This window comes from Strix uralensis, chromosome Z (genome assembly GCF_047716275.1).
Source record: "Strix uralensis isolate ZFMK-TIS-50842 chromosome Z, bStrUra1, whole genome shotgun sequence".
Classification (NCBI taxonomy): domain Eukaryota; kingdom Metazoa; phylum Chordata; class Aves; order Strigiformes; family Strigidae; genus Strix; species Strix uralensis.
In genome coordinates this window covers 84,073,460-84,091,342 of record NC_134012.1, presented here as the reverse complement: position 1 = coordinate 84,091,342, position 17,883 = coordinate 84,073,460, and the positions used below count along the sequence as shown (strand labels likewise).

At 39.9% G+C, this 17,883-nt stretch overlaps 1 protein-coding gene across 1 annotated transcript in view; it reads left to right on the top strand.

The window, feature by feature from the left end:
* The window catches only part of PARP8 (poly(ADP-ribose) polymerase family member 8), a 126,626-nt gene that overhangs the window by 86,456 nt on the left and 22,287 nt on the right, over positions 1-17,883 (top strand). The window contains exon 15 of the mRNA XM_074855815.1: positions 14,701-14,793. Coding sequence (XP_074711916.1) covers positions 14,701-14,793 — 93 coding nt within the window. The remainder of the gene's footprint in view (positions 1-14,700; positions 14,794-17,883) is intronic.

Here is a 17,883-nt window from a genome sequence, read left to right as displayed (position 1 = left end):
ATGAGCCATCATCCATAATGTGATAAAAAAGGCAGTAGGAGGAGATGCTCTGTGAAGTGTCAGATCTAGCAGTGACCTACTCCAGGGACACTGATGTAGTTTGGTATGCCCAGAGTCTGGCCAGTTAAGCAGCTTTTCCTTCCTTTCATTCCTGTATAACTGGGAACCAGGAATTTTTCATGCTGAACATTGTACACTCTCACGCTGTTGGTGAATGCATACAGTGAAAAAGAGTGAGATTGGTCATGAGAGACACACTCTGCCCGGAGCTACTGGATCAGTGCAGCTTTGTGAAAGAGCATATTAGAAGAATAAAATTCTTACCTTTAGTACTGATCTTGCAGTTTAGAATTCTTGTTTCACCTGTCCTGAATCATATGGAAACCTGAGTAACCTTAAAATATTAAAGCCATGGAAAACTGTTTAATACGTGTGTGAATGGCCTGACATCGGCAAATTTCTCCACAGTGTGGCAAGCAACTACGCATAAACTGAATCAGACAACATCTGTGATAGTTCCATGTAACTAAATTCAGGAAGGTTATTGCTTACATGGTAGCAGAAGTCACCTCAGCATCATCCCTCGTGACACTCAGTGGCACCACGGTCAGGCATTCTGACTGCAGGCAGGCTATGCAAATAGGCTGCTAATAGGATTTGCAAAAGCATCTACATATTCAGTTAACACTGGTTTTTTTAAGTCATGGTTAAACTTCTGTAGTTTTGAAAATCCTATCAGGTGTTTCTTTTGCCTCTTCAAGCTCATATCTACCTTTTAAGAACTGTTTTCTGCCAGATCTATCAGCAGCCAAACCCTGTAGAAAAGGCATCAGTTCCTTGTTCATCTTTGAATGCACTGCTGTGCATATTACCTGTGACAGGATGAGATAAGACAAAGTGAGTAATGTTTGAATAGTGAGTAAAGTTGGGATAATAAATTATTTAAATTATTGGGGTTTATTTATGGTCCATAAGACAAAGCAAACAGTAGGATTTATTCCTGTTCACATGATGAACCATTAAAAGAAAACAGAATGAAAGGTCATCTGCTCTAAATAAAAAAAAAAATCTAAATTCTTCTTGATTTTCCACATTAGAGATTAAAATCCCTCAGATTTACTTTCCTCTGTCTTCAGCTTTAAGAGAGGTCATTTTAGCTGTCTGTTTGAGAGTTTGTCAGTGCTTCAAAACACAGGAAAGTGCAAACATGCTTCCCACTAAACATATATTCATCAGTGCCTTTGCAAGCAGCATAACCTAGCAAGCTTTGCAAAAATGAAAGGGTATCATTATGTAACTCAGGGAGGAGATAGTGGGAAAAAATCTAGCATGCTCTATGTATGCTTGAATGACTCAATAAGCAATACAGAGCCATTAATGAGTTTGCAGTTCTGTAGAAGGTGAGAAGGGATCTCAGTTTGAATTGAACATGAGCTTGCCAGAGGATCTTAAGGAAATTTATGCTTCACTCTACTGAGAGCTCTGGCAGAGGCAGCTTAAAGTAGTCAATTGTATGGTTCATTTACGTGCTTCAGCTGCACACACACATACACATACATACATACCTACATACATATATGTAATGTGTATAAAGAATGACCCAACTGAAAGAGCACTTTATGTTTAATACTGCTGCAACAGCAGATCTGAGAAATACAGTACTTTTTTAAGCAGAATGCAGGGGGCTTTCATTTAAGTCAAGGCTACATGCAATGTAGCCTTATGTCACTTAATGGTTCCCATATGTAGTATCCCTGGCCTTCATAAAGAACTTTTATACTTTTGATACCACAGTAACTTCACCAGGTTTCATAATGATCAGAACCTTGCTATGTTCTGCTTATATTTTTAGATTCTGTGTCTAGATTCCATTTTCTACAGATGTCCATATCGCAAAGGCATTACTTAGATAGGCTCTAGCTGTAGTTGGTCGTATCACAGGAGATGCCACAGACACCCAGACATAAATAGCTCTGGATGGTTCACCAGTCTCTTCCAGTAAAGAATAGTTCACACAGCTGCACACAGGGTCATGTCTGGGTGTGTGTATCCTTAATAATGAGTTTCTTCTACCTTTCGGACCTTTTTTCCAACAATGAAGAAGGCATATGGATTTATAAAAGCATAGCGAAGTTGTTGCTTGACAAGTTATTTTAAAATGTATTTAGGCTTGATTTTCTAGTATTTAATGGAGTTTCATGCAATTGCAAAGAAGCCAGTAAGGAATTTGGTTCTGTAATCCTTCAGTATGTCAGCCTGACACCTTTCCTGAACTATAGTGTAGTTAATTAATTGTCTTGAAATGCAGTTTAAAAAATTCAACAATTGCCATCACACAATAATTACATTGTTTTAATACTGTAAACTCTTATATCTGGGTGTAAAGTTTTGTGCTGGTTATTAATGACTTGTATAATTCAGATGTCTCATCCTCAGGACAGCTGAAAGTAGCAAGTGAAACTGAGAGATAAAGTTTTTCCTTTCTGCAGATTTGCTGTACAGTCTATGTTTTTATTTTCATTATAGAGTATCTTTAAATCAGTCTCTCAGCACAAGCTTTCTTCTCAGTACTGTGTTTATTTTCCTAGATAACTTCTCCTGTGGTGTTCTGGTTTTAATATCTATTGCAATTTACTTTTCTTTCTTAAAATCTCAGCACCTTTCTCATAAGATCAACTTGATGACAATGAGTCTTTCTCTATAGTTTAATTTCGACACTACATTCACATGGCATACATACCATTGTATGGAAGATGTCTGTTGCAGAACAGCTGCATAACACAATTGCATATGTTTGGCTTTATGCTTTTACAGTGGACACCTGTCTTGCTCCAGAGCTTGTGGTGCTGATCTAATGATGCAAATGTTTCCTGCTGGTCTGGGGATCCTATTGTACACAGGAATCTTCGGAGGTTGTTAAGACTATCTTAGTCACTTATTGAGGATAAATAAAGAGGCTACTGTCCTGGTTTCAGCTGGGACAGAGTTAATTTTCTTCCTAGTAGCTGGTACAGTGCTGTGGTTTGGATTTAGTATGAGAATAATGTTGATAACACACTGATGTTTTAGTTGTTGCTTAGTAGTGCTTATCCTAAGTTAAGGATTTTTCAGTTTCCCATGCTCTGCCAGCAAGCAGGTGCACAAGAAGCTGGGAGGGAGCATGGCCAGGACAGCTGACCTGAACTAGCCAAAGTGATATTCCAAAGGGAAGTTCCCTGAAATACAGAAGATCAGAATTACAGATACAGTTCCTTTGTGTATTCCACAAGTGCATGTGTAGATAAAAACACATTATGTAGGTGGGGTAACTTCAGAACACTCACAAACCTAATGCTCTCACAAGGAACTGCAGCTGTATTACTGTGAAGGGGAAGAACAGAGGTTCTCTGGAATGGAAGAAAGAGTCTTAGAAAAGTACTATAGCGCATCATGAAGCTGTAACACTCTTTTATGAACGTCACGGTCCATTGCTTCATTCCATCCCCTTTTTAAAAAATACAGTAAAGTGGGCAATGCTTTCCTGTAGGTATTCACACCTTTCCCATATGAAATGAGAATTAATGTAATTTCTCATCATAGCATGTTTCTTTAGTATTTATTTCAAGAGCACAGTGAGATCGAATGATTATTTACATTCAAAGTTATGAAAGCTAAATTGGATGTTTAGAGATACACATTTATATAGAATGACACTGAAAACTGTGAATTCCCTGGAATCACTGCATGGCATGATTTGCAGTCTTACTGCAAAACACAGGGAAAATTCAATGAATATGTGGATCCTAAGGAAAAAAAAGTATTATTTAACCATTTGTATAACATAGACCATACTGTTTCATGTGGTTATTCCTAACAGTGATCTGAACCCTACATATTTCACTCTTCATAGAAGGATTAAGAAACAGCTTTGAAATCATTAGTGAGGGTTGGGACTGCAGCCTTTCCATGCAAACAGCTCCCTTATCTCATGTAAAGAATCACAGTGCATCCTCCTGCAAGGCGATCTGTGCTGCACAACTCTCAGGAGCTCTGTCATCAGTCTCTTCTGAAGTAGCTCTTCTCTCAGCTTTGAAAAACAGTGGGAAGTACAAGGTCAGACGTAGGTTTTGTGCTGAGGAGAGATGGAGAAGGCAGACCTGGTAAACCAACTGAAAACAATAAGAGTGCTCATCGGAATTGTTAGTCTTGTGTTACTGTCTTCAAATTTGTTCTCAACAGAGAAGTTGTTTAGGTGAGTGAGACATGGACTATTATTTGTTTGTACTTAATGGCTAGACTTGAATTGTTTCAAAAACAACTTTTGGAATGCTTTTTTTCTGACATTTTCAAACAGTTGATATATCATTGACATATGTGCTGTTAAAACAGTTAAATAGATTTTCCTGATTTCTGTCAAACTACCATATTAGACTATATTAGAAGTAAACTTAGGAAATTTTAATGACTTCCACAAAGCCCATTCTGGAGTACTGAGGTATTGTCCCATGGGACATGTGTCTCCAGTGAAAAGCCCCTGAAGCTGGAGCTTGTTTCATTCACTGTCTTTCACTGGCTTTTGAAAACCTCCAAGCATGGATTCTCCACAACCTCTCTGAGCAGCCTGTTCCAGAGCTTGATAAAGCTGTAGAGAAAGCTAATTTTATTCCTATATGAGACAATAAAAGCACTAACTGACCTCCAAAGGTACTTTTCAACCATATGATTTGGTTCATCTAACTAAAAAATGTATTTTCCAAAGCAGATATAATAATGTACCAAAGAAACTTCAGCATTATTTTGTTCTATATTAGAAGGCTATTAAGTTTTTTTAAATGTCATATGAAATTCTTCCTGTTACTCTAGAGGTGATAATAATATTCTAAGGAAGGACTAAGCTGCATTTTAATAATGCAACATTTTTGCTGCTACAATAGTAGAGAGATATCTTGTTTTAGGAATTCAGCATGTACTTTTATTACAAACATTTAAATATAATGAGATCATAAGTCATTAACAAAAGTGGTTATTTAAGGATCTGATTAAAAGAAGTATAATAAAAATATATCTGTATACCATATTCAAAGACTGGAGGAAAGCAAATGTCACTCCTCTCTCCAAGAAAGGCAAGAAAGGAGGACCCAGAGAACTATAGTCTGGTCACCCTCACCTCAATCCTGGGGAAGGTGATGGAGCAGCTAAGCCTGGATACCATTTCCAGGCACATTTAAGGACAAGAAGATCATCAGGAGTAGTCGGCATGGCTTCACCAATGGGAAGTCATGGTTGACCAGCTTGATAAACTACTATGATAAAGTGACTGCTCTGGTGGATGAGGGGAAAGCAGTGCATGTTGTCTACCTGGACTTCAGTAAGACCTTTGACAGTTTCTTTATAAGATCCTCATAGACAAGCTGTTGATGCCTGGGCTGGATGAGGAGATAGTGAGGTAGACTGAAAACTCACTGAATCGCTGGGCCCAGAGGGTGATGATCAGTGGCACAAAGTCTAGCTGGAGACCAGTAACTAGTGGAGTACACCAGGGGTCAATGCCAGGTCCAGTCCTGTTTAATATCTTCATTAATCATCTGGATGATGGAGCAGAGTGTACCCTCAGTGAGTTTGCAGATGATACAAAAGTGGGAGAAGGGGGGTGATACTCCAGAGCAGTGGGATGCCGTTCAGAGAGACTGTGACAGGCAGGGTAAATGGGCTGACAGGAGTCTCATGCAGTTCAAGGAGAAGTGCAGAGTCCTGCACCTAGGGAGGAACAACCCCAGGCACCAATATATTCTGGGGGCCACCCAGCTGGAAAGCAGCTTGGCAGAAAAGGACCTGGGGGTCTTGGTGGACACCAAGTTGAACATGAGCCAGCAATGTGCTCTGGCAGTAAGGAAGGTTAATGTTATCCTGGACTGCATTAAACAATGGAATTGCCAGCATATGGAGGAGGGTGATCCTTCCCCTTTAGCCAGTACTGGTGAGGCCACACCTGGAGTACTGTGTCCAGTTCTGGGCTATCCCATACAACAGAGAGATGGAGCTACTGGAGAGGGTCCAGCGAAGGGCCGCTAAGATGATTAGGGGACTGAAGCATCTCACATAGGAGGAAAAGCTAAGAGATCTAGGACTGTTCAGCCTGGAAAAGAGAAGGCTCAGACAGGATCTTATTAATGTCTATATATACCTGAAGGGAGGGTGCAAAGAGAACGGAGATAGACTCTTTTCAGTGGTGCCCCGTGACAGGACAAGAGGCAATGGGCACAAACTGAAACACAGAAGGTTCCATAGGAACATCAGGAACCATTTTTCTACCTTTTCACCTTTTCTGAGGGAGACTGACCATGGGAGCAGGTTGCCCAGAGAGGTTGTGGAGTCTACATCTTCGGAGACATTTAGATGATGTCTGGACATGGTCCTGGGCAACTGGCTCCGAGAGGACCTACTTGAGCAGGGATGTTGAACCACATGACCTCCAGAGATCACTTCCAACCTCAGTCATTCTGTAATTCTGTGGTCATATTCAGCTTTTACATAGTATAATTTGTGTGGCTAATGTCTATCTTACTGTCTATGCCTTCCCAAATTCTTCATTTACAAATATTAAAGCCATTGGTCAAACAGCATCAGTGAATGGATTTAGAGACCTGTGAGACAATTATACAGGACAAAAAATTCACAGAATATATTCAATAAGGTGATAAAAAACACCCTATCGCTAATTTTTCCTTCAGTCGAGAAGTCTCTTCAGAGTGCCATCTTGTGTTGAAACCTCAGACTGAGGCCTCTTTAGAACAAAGCAGGAAATAGTAAAAAACTCTGCAAAACTAAATATTGAAGCTATTTTCTTTGAAATTTGTACTCTGGTAATCTCTGATGTTTAAAGTTTTGCCTATAAAATATGAATGGTAAAATACTGTAAAACAATATTTGGAATACCTGCTGTTTGTATTTAGCTGTTAAGTAGAGTCTGGTAATTCTGAAATATCTCTTCTTATATTAGTAAGCTTACATTTTTAGAATGTTTTTCATCCCAGAGTGCTCATTTATGATTTATACATTATGGGTGAAATCTTGGCCTTAGAGAGTTCCTGTTGACTTGAAGAGGTTTTGGATTTCTCTGTCCTTTGAATATCTTCTTAGCCACCACTGAAACATAGTAGCGTTGATGTTCCAGAAACAGTACACTGCTTAGGATTGGGAGGTTTTTGCAGTAGAATAAACATCATTGAACTGTGAAGAAAAGTGTAGGTATACAAATATGTTTAGTCAGACTAAATGTTTAGTCATCCAAGATGCTTGAGGAATTCCAGGATTCATCTGGAATAACTCCATGGTCTTTTTCAGCATTACTCCACAATATAGGCTGGATTTATCTTTTTCTTTTTAATGGAAAAATCCTCTCCAGTTACAACCAGTACTTAAGTAGAATGGATTTCAATCCCTATATTTTTTAGCAAGAGAATGAAATGGCTGCAGTAGAGCTTTTCCTATTGCCAGTAACTTACCAAAGTGCACCTTGCCCAGCTAGCACTCCACAATACTTGTCTGTCTGCCAGCTATTTATATATTGGGGGAAAAAAAAAAAAAGAAGGTGTATAAACTGTCCAAGAATGCAGAAAAAAACGAAAAGCAGAAAATAAGATCTGGATCAGCCAAAGCAAAACCAAACAGAACAAGTGACATTTCTTACTCAGCCTCAGTATACTCTCATCTTTTTGCAGGTTGTATCTGCTTGCCACTGTGGTATCTCCTATGTCTTTCAGCACCATATTCCATGTATCACATGAATATTGTGAGATTATTCAGAGAGCTTACCTCACAGATTTATAGTCAGATAGGGTATTATTGAATAAATTATTCCTGCTCTCTGGCAGTGTGTATGCCTATATAGAGCTTATAGTAGCTTGACTTCATTTAGTTTGTAGCATAAAATAGATTCAGTTGGAAGGGACCTACAACAATCATCTAGTCCAACTGTCTGATCAACTCAGGGTTGACCAAAAGGTAAAGCATGTTGTTAAGGGCATTGTCCAAATGCCTCTTAAACACTGACAGGCTTGGGGCATTGACCACCGCTCTAGGAAGCCTGTTCCAGACTTTGACCACCCTCCCAGTAAAGGAATGCTTCCTGAAGTCCAGTCTAAACCTCCCCTGGTGCAGCTTTGACCCATTCCCACATGTCACAGAATCACAGAATCATTCAGGTTGGAAAAGACCCTTGGGAATGTCCTGTCACTGGATACCAGGGAGAAGAGACCAGCACCTCCCTCTCCCCTTCCTGTCCCCAGGAAGCTGTAGAGAGCAAGGAGGTCACCCCTCAGCCTCCTTTTCTCCAAACTAGACAAGCCCAAAGTCCTCAGCCACTCCTCACAGGACATGCCTTCCAGCCCTCCCACCAGCTTTGCTGCCCTCCTCTGGATGCATTCAAGGACCTTCACATCCTCCTTAAACTGTGGGGCCCAGCACTGCCCACAGCACTCAAGGTGAGGCCGCACCAGCACTGAACACAGCGGGATAATCACCGCTTTTGACCGGCTGGTCATGCTGTGTCTGATGCACCCCAGGCTGCAGTTTGCCCTCTTGGCTGCCAGGGCACGCTGCTGGCTCACCGTGAGCCTGTTGTCAGCCAGCACCCCCAGATCCCTTTCTGCAGGGCTGCTCTCCAGCCACACCTCTCCCAGTTTAATCCTGTGCTTGGCCTTACTCCGACCTAGGTGCAGAATCCAGCCTTTCGACTTGTTAAATTTTAATCCCATTAATCATTGCCCAGTTCTCCAGTCTATCTAGATCCCTCTGCAAGGCCTCCTGTCCCTCAAGAGAGTCAACAGCAAACTTGCTAGTGGTGCATTCAACTCCTGCATCCAGACGGTTGATATATATATTGAGTAGAACTGGCCCTAGAACTGAGCCCTGAGGACACTGCTGGTGACTGGTCACCAGCTAGATGTAGCCCCATTCACTACAACCCTTTGAGCTCTGCCTTGCAGCCAGTTCTTCACCCAGCACACGTGAACCCACTCACCCACAGTTGGACAGCTTGTCCAGAAGGATGCTGTGAGGGACGGCATGTCCCTCACAGGACAGATTTTAGCCTTACTAAAATCCAGAAAAACTTCATCCAACGCCTCCTCTTCATCCACTAAGCAGGTGACCTTATCATGCAAGCATATGAAATTAGTTAGACAGGAGTTCCCTTTTGTGAACCCATGTTGACTCAGCCTGATGATTGCATTGTTCTTTAAATACCTTTCAATAGTACACAGTATAATCTCCATAATTTTACCAGGAATTCAGGTTAGACTAACAGATCTGTAGTTCCCTGTAGTAGTTTGACTTCATTTGAAAATTCAGGACACAGGTGTTCTTCTTGGTATTTTTTTACATTTAAAGCAATTCCTAAATTACTGTAAATATTTAATTTGAGTAAGTTTATTTTTAAATATATATTTTTATATAAAGCAAAATCCTGTCAATAAAGCTTATTAAAATACAAAGCTAAATTTTAATTTTAATAAATCATAGGCTTTTTAATCCACTATGAGTTAGTGCTGGATGCTTAACTCAGAAGTATAAACCAGGACAGAGTAGGCAGATTGTGTTAAACTTGCCTTTCAGAATAATATTGATCATTAATAATTTAAAATTGCTTAAACTCTTAAGCTTGATAAAACTTATGTTACAGTTAAGGGTAATTCTGCATGATTTCAGTAAAGATTTAAGTAAATACAGAAATCAAACAGTTTGGACTCAAATGTTTACCTTGTAATTCTGTTGGAGTGTGTTCTAAGATGTACATTACATAAAACTTTTTATTTCATCAATTTTGAATGGAATTGACCCTTCTGTTATACTCTAGGAAACATAAAGTTCTTAAACTCATAAATGTGCTTTGCTCTAGTCCTCTTCCAGTGAATAAGAATTTTAAATACGGCGTTTAAGCAGCACTGATAGAAAGTATACAAGTGCCTCATCAGTGCCTGCCTTCCAGGTACTGCTTTAACCTCCTGTGTCAGATTTGTAGATACAGCTGAGGTTTCTGTAGCATTTGTTAATACACCTGAAAGCATGACTTACAGATGTAAGATATGAGGGAGCTGAAAGAGACCATTTCCTACAGCTCTGGATTCTGTTTCAGAATGAGTAATGTTATTCTTGCTGCTCCACATATAACTGATCTTAGGTAATATGGACTCAGGTGATGGAGAATTATCAACCAATCTTATTTTGCCTTTTCTTACAAATATTGCAAAGACATATCTAAAAGTCCATAACTGACAGAAGCTGTGAAATAAACCTTAAACACTTGAAAGCGCACTTGCGAAAGAGACCTTTACCCACCAAGACTCCTCTCCTCAATCTCTCCTCTCTTATCTGCTCTTTCCCACTCCTTCCTTCCTTCCTTCCTTCCTTCCTTCCTTCCTTCCTTCCTTCCTTCCTTCCTTCCTTCCTTCCTTCCTTCCTTCCTTCCTTCCTTCCTTCCTTCCTTCCTTCCTTCCTTCCTTCCTTCCTTCCTTCCTTCCTTCCTTCCTTCCTCTTTCTGTATCCATCTATCCACATTTTCAGTATTATTGGTGCTGCGTTACATCCTCATCCTTCTGATGAGTGTAGTGAAGTGGAAGACAGAAGTGCCTACTATGGAAAAACTAACAATTACCATGGTTGAAAGTAGGAAACAGAACAGAGACTTGAAGTCACATTTCATCTCCATGCCTGTTGCTTTCATTAGAAGAGAGATGGTCACTAAGGGTTTCACCCTCACCGTTTGTTACATTTGCTGTAAGTCAGGCTTTAAGCCTTCCCTGAGCTTCTCCTTTTAGTTCAAGAGTTTTTTGGTGTGTCAGTCATGTTGCAGCCTCATTAGTGTCTGTGTGACAGGAAAGGGTGGCACATTGCTCTTCTCAGCACAGTCGCAGCACACATTAGAAAGTAGCAAGAAGATCAATATTGGCTGTGAAAGTTTCAGCTTTTTCAAATTGAAAGAATGTCTGGAAAATATTTTAAGTAGTGTATGAGTCCAGGAACCAGAATATGTCGTAGTACCTGCGTGGTTTGCCTGTCTGCCCTTCACTGCTGTAAGAAGTGACACTTGCATTGTAATACACATAAACTCTGATTGAGCCCTTTTTCATCACAGCAGCAGTTGGGTGGGTGCTACTGAGCATGCAAATAATGGGGATGGCTAAAGCAAAACTCTGAAAAGCTCAAAAAATGCTTTCTGCTTCTGTCAGTGCTTTCTGCTTCCAAGCTTTTGCAGTCTCAGGTTAACTGCCCAGCTCTTATTTTCTTCTGGCTTTTCCCCACTGGAATACTTAGCCTTCTAAATAGTCTTTCAGCACCAATGATCTTCATTTAGCTATCAGTTTTGTGGAAGTCGATGGCTTTATGTTAATTTTCTCCTTTCAAGTGAAAAATAACGTATGTGAGACCACTAGCAGCTGCTGTTCTTGAAGAGGAGTTACAGCTGCCCTCTTCAGGTAATGGAGAACAAAATTGCCCAGCTAGTCAGCTGTGCATGCTTTCAAGGTGATGGTTGTAATCTGTAAAATTCTGCGTGCACGTAAAATGAGGTTCGTGTTTGGAATTATATACTTAAGTGTATAAACCCTATTTTGTCATGTATTTTCCCTTTGAAAACTATGGAAACTAGTAATCTAATACAAATTGGATATGCTGTACCTTTATGGATATGGATCCACATCAGTAAAAACATGTCTATACTTTCATGTACCTACACAAAAGTTCTTAGAAAGTTCAGCTTGCTGAATTGTACATGTACTTGAACCAAAATAAGAGTATCCAAAAAGTGACATTGGAACAGCGTATCTTTTATTAATGTGTTAGTGTTGTTCTTGTTTATTTACCGTGGCTAGGGACATTTCTCATACTTAGGGTATGAAGTCAGAACAAGACTGTTCCTGTCCCAGGGGCTCACATCCTATTATAAGAGAAGAGACAAGTGGATGCCATAAAGGGAAACACACTGGCAGTATGCAAAACATTAGCAGCAGTGTAAGAGAAGCCTTGAAATCCCAGTTTTCCCATAAAGCTTGGCCATTTTCTTTAAGTTGTCTTCTAGAATTGATTTATTAACTTAGTTTTCATATGTTTTCATTGGTTCTAGCGTGCACAATTGCAGACAAAACCAAAATATGGAAATGTGACACTGAATAGATCAATCACCATCATGTGACAAACAAAAGCTCTCCAAATCTTTGCTTCTTACTTGTAAACCAATCTTTTATTTTGGAGGGAAAGAAAGGAGTTTAAATGATTGAACCTAACTAACCACTGGAGTAGAGGACAGCCATACCAACATCTCTTGGAACACTCTACGTTAACACTTGTGGGAAATTTAAGTTAAAAGTGTCTGATTTGGTTAAATAGGGACAAATTTCAGAAACAGGATCCAAAAGTGCTCTTAAAATGCCTGGAGTCTGGGTTAGAAGGCATCTGGGATGGATATGCGAAGGCAGACTATTGAGGTGTCCATATAGCTACAGGATTTGGGTTATCTTCCCTGTTAGACTCTAGAGCCAAATACTTGGTGGGCATAAATGTTCATCAAATACATAAAATCAGAAGAATTGTATAGACTCTAACAGTAGTATCTGTTCCTCTTCAGAACTCAAATTTTGCTGTCTTGCTTCTCCTCATATCTATAGTTTTCCAGCCTTAAGATCTTAGCTCCAGTGTCCACCTGAGAGAAGAAAGGCCCTTCAAATGTCAAACATGGGTACAAAGACCATTTTCCTAACTTTCGTGTTCCAGATGCTCAGACATTTCTGGGATCATAACACAGAGGGTGGGGAAAAAAAAAAGCAAAGATGACAAATCCTCTATTGCCTTTGCCGTCTTTAAGTCTCAAGATAACTTACTTTGTTGAGGTTGTAAACAAAATGTCAAAAATAAGTATTCTCTTAACACTTTTTTTCATGGCAGGCATGGCTAAACTTAGATTGGTCTGCTATTCCAGAGCATCCTTTTCTCTGATATAAAAGGGAATCTTGTGTATACCATTGATTATGATAGTCAAGGTGATAATGCCACCATGCTTCCCCAACTAAGCAGATGATTTACTCATCTTCCAAATGTCGAAAACCTAAGAATAATGACAATAATATATACTTTTTGTCTAGCGTGCCATGGCACAGTGAATTGGATCGTGTTAGGCTTCATCTGCTGCCTAATGCAATGTAACATGGCAGATAAAATAAATCAAATGGGTGACACTCCATTAGACTTAAAAGATGATAGCTCTTGTAAAGCAACTGATGGGTGAATATGTCAATACAGTGGATTTCAGACGTTTATTGAAGTCTTGAATCTTTGAAACCCGTTAAATGCATATTTTAAGGGCTATGAAACAAGTGACTACAAATACAACAGTATGCTTTGCTTTTTACTGACAAAGCTGTTGCCTGAAACAGAATTCAGCTAAATTTTATGTTTTCTTTGTGTGCTCAATCCATTCTTTCATTTCTGCAAGTGCTTCCTAGAGACATTGGCTTGAACTTCAAAGCGTACTGCTACAAATACTTTAGTAATTATCATGGTAGCTAGACTCAGAATTTTTAGTTGCAAAAGTTCAGTAGAGCCTACCAAAGTTCATTTTAAGTTTCAGTGAGCTAGGATTTATAATATAGATTCAAAGAAATATTAGCCCAAAAATATTTTTGATTGTTTTCAATGTTGTAATAAAAAGTTATGTTTATTGGGGTCCATTTTAAGGAAGGTTTTAATTTGTGTTTCTTTCTTGTATTTCTTTCAACCTTTTGTTCTTTTTGAATGCTTATAACTATTCACTGGGTGATTCATTACTTGAGCCTTTAAAAAATTGATCTGCTAATTATCTTTCAGTAAATAAGCATGGAGTTGCTGTAAGGGTTGTAACCAATTAGGAAGCTTATGAAGTCATGCCCATTCTCTTTACTTAAAGCTGTGTTTTGTTTTGTTTCTGCTTTGTTTGCTTTATGAAGGCAGAACACTCAATTCTCATTCAATATGCAGTTTAAATAAGTTTTTTTATTTGATCATTGTGGTGGCATTCTGAATTAAATTTTGCAAAAATATAGTCAAAAAACTGGTTCAACAGCATGGGGGTTTTATTACTTTTTTAAATACCTGAAGAAAGAGCACCATTATTAAAATAATGCGACCTTCCTAAATACGGTGTTTGTTCTATGAAAATATAATGTATTTCCTTAAAGTTTACAAATATATTGTTAAATTAGTGACAAAAGTATCTTCTTCAAGAAACTTGTCTTCTGGATCAGATTTTTGTGTGTGTTCTCAACAGCAGAATTACAAGCTGTGAAGAAGAAAGCTGCATTTACAAAGGGGATGTGCCCACATTAGTTTCTGAATTTGTTCTCCATTAATTTTAGTTATGTAGGAGGTTTTCAGAGTCTGTTAGGATAGTGTTAGGACGTCTGGGTACTATGCCTTTAATATTGGTTTTGTAATCTATTTGGTAGCCTCTGTGAATACTTGCAAGTTTTAAAGTTCTTCACACTTGTTCTTCAGATTATTAAAATGCTTCTCTAATGCATCTTCCTCAATAGTTGTCATGTATTCATAATTTGAAATTAATGTTGCAGTTAATATCTGAAGAAAAAAAAATTAACATTAAATGTGTTTGGGTTTTGTTGTAGGTATGACATGATAAAACCAAGAACCGAAAACTAGAGCAAAAATTATAATTAACTTTCTTTCTTTGTGTAGCCCACTGTTTGTGAACGGGAACTCTGTGTATTTGCTTTCCAAACGTTAGGAGTGATGAATGAAGCTGCTGATGAAATTGCAACTGGGGCTCAGGTAGAATTACCTAATTCTTATTACATGTGATTTTCTATAGTATACCCAGTCTTCTCAGCCTCTTCTAGTATTTATTTTGACTTGTATTCCCCATATGAGTACTGTTCGGTAAGGGTTATTTATTTGTCCACTCTTATAGCTGTAAATACACTGTTTTATGCATGGCATTTTCAAATGGTACTAATGAGGTGCTTCCATTGTTTTTCTTGCATGTAATTAGAATAACCCTGTTTTCTTGTTGTATTCAATTAGGTCACCTGGGTTGTAAATAAAGGCAACCATTGTCATTTGCAGATAATTCCCGTTTATTTTCACCTAATGAGCCATTACTACTCTCGTGCAATTAATAAGCTACTTCCTGTTCATGGTGTTGGGATGCAGCTATCCACTGAGCATCTGTTGTTTTGATCATTAAATAACAGTGGGAAAGTCTTTAGTGATGTTGCTACATAGGTTTTTTCTCTCTTCTCAAGGATCAGGAATAAGCTTGCCTCCTGACTCTTGAGTTACTAATGTAGTTATAACCATGTCATTGTTTTCTTTCATAATTTTGTATTTTAACTATGTTTCCAAATCACCATTTAGCCTTAGATTCCAGTAAATTCAAAAGATCTTATGTTTAAGATCCTTTTAAGGTCTTAAATTAAAAGTTTGCACATCTTAGGGCAGAGTGCATTCCTCTCTGATTTGCTAGACATATGTCATTCACTGTGCGTTTACGTAGTAAGCAACATGGTTTTTTTTGGAAAAGCAAACATTCAGTTCAGTTAACTTTAACTAGCCCTAGTGAGTCTAGCCACTGGAAATAAACTATCCAGCTAAGTGCCTGAATACCAACTGTGGGCATATCCTCAAAGGAAGAAGCTTGCAGCAGTGTACACCAGCTTCTTCACTTGAGAATATGACTGCAGGATCTGAATATCAGCTCTTCATCTGACATCTGAAGACCATTAGATGGCTATATTTGCAACATCTAGCATACCAAACATTGGGATACCTGTGTAATCTTGTAAGAAATTGAGAGAGGTGTGCTAATGAAGCCCTACCTCTTCCTCAGCCTGAAGTCCTCTGAAGACCTCAGCTATGTGTTTCTGGGGACTAGAGGTGTTTTTTTTTTTTTTAATTCAGGCACTTACGTGATACGTTACATGTACATTTAGAATCATAGAATAGTTTGGATTGGAGGGGACCATTAAAGGTCATCTAGTCCAATACCCCCTGTAATGAGCAGGGACATCTTCAACTAGATCAGGTTGCTCAAAGCCTCATCCAACCTGACCTTGAATATTTCAAGGGATGAGGCATCTGCAGCCTCTTTGGGCCTGTTTCAGTGTTTCACCACCCTCATCATAAAAAATGTCTTCATTGTAGCTATAAATCTACCCTCTTTTCGTTTAAAACCTTTACCCCTTGTCTTATCGCAATAGGCAGGCTCTGCTAGAATCTTTGTCCCCATCTTTCTTATAAACCCTCTTTAAGTGTTGAAAGGCTGCAATAAGGTCTCCCTGGAGCCTTCTCTTCTTCAGGCAGAACAAGCCCAACTCTCTTAGCCTTTCCTCATCGGAGAGATGTTCTATCCCCCTGGTCATTTTTGTGGCTGTCCTCTGGACCCATTCCAGCAGGTCCATGTCTTTTCTGCACTGAGGACTCCAGAGCTGGACACAGTACCCGAGGTGGGATCTCACCAGAACAGAGTACAGGGGAGAATCACCTCCCTTGACCTGCTGGCCACGCTTCTTCTGATGCCCCCCAGCCTATGGTTGGCTTTCTGGACTGGGAGTGCACATTGCTGGCTCATGCCCAGCTTTACATCCACCAGTACCCCCAAGTCCTTCTCAGCATGGCTGCTCTCAATCCCTTCATCCCCTACCTGGTATTGATACCGCCATTTGCCCTGACCCATGTTCAGGACCTTGCACTTGACCTTATTGAACCTCTTGAGGTTCACATGGACCCACCTCTGAACTTCGCCCAGGTCCTTCTGAATGACATCGTGTCCCTCAAGCGTGTCAGCTGGACCACTCAGCTTGGTATCATCTGCAGACTTTCTGAGGGTGTACTCAATCCCACTGTTTATGTCATTGATGAAGATAGTAAACACTACTGGTCCCAGTATGGACCCCTGAGGGACACCACTTGTCACCAATTTCCACCTGACATTAAGCCATTGACCACTATCCTCTCAATGCGACCATCCAGCCAGTTCCTCATCCATCAAACAGTCCACCCATCAAATCCATATCTCTCCAATTTAGAGAGAAGGATGTTGTGGGGGGACCATGACAAAGGCCTTACAGAAGTCTAGATAGGTGACATCTGTAGCTCTTCCCTTGTCCACTGATGTAGTCACTCCATCAGAGAAGGCCACAAGGTTGGTCAGGCAGGACTTGCCCTTCATGAAGCTCTGTTGGCTGTCTCAGATCACCTTCCTGTCCTCCATGAGCCTTAACATAGTTTCTAGGAGGATCTGTTCCATGATCTTCCCAGACACAGAGGGGAGGCTGACAGGTCAGTAGTTCCCAGGGTCCTCCTTTCTACCCTTTGTAAAAATGGGTGCAATGTTCCCCTATTTCCAGTCACCAGGGACTTCACCTGACTGACGTGACTTTTCAAATATCATGGAGAGTGGCTTGGCAGCTACATCAGACAATTCCCTCAGGACTCTGGGATACATCTCAGCAGGTTCTTTAAGCTTCTGTATGTTCGGGTTCCTCAGGGGGTCTCAAACCTGATCTTCTCTTACAGTGGAAAGGACTTTGCTTCCCCAGTCCCCATCTTGTGGTCCATCCACTTGAGAGATGTGGGAAGAGAGCCTACCCATGAAGAGTGAGATAAAAAAGTGTTGAGTACCTCAGCCTTCTCCTTGTCCTTTGGTACCAGTTTGTCAGTTGTGTTCATCGAGTGGGGGTACACTATCTTTGACCTTCCTTTTATGGCTGACATACCTGTAGAAGCCTTTCTTTGCATCCCCTGCCAAGTTCAGCTCCAGCTGTGCCTTGGCCTCCCTAACTCTGCCTACACAACCAGCAATGTCCCTATGCTCTTCCCAGGATACCTGTCCCTGCTTCCACTGCCGGTGCATTTCCTTCT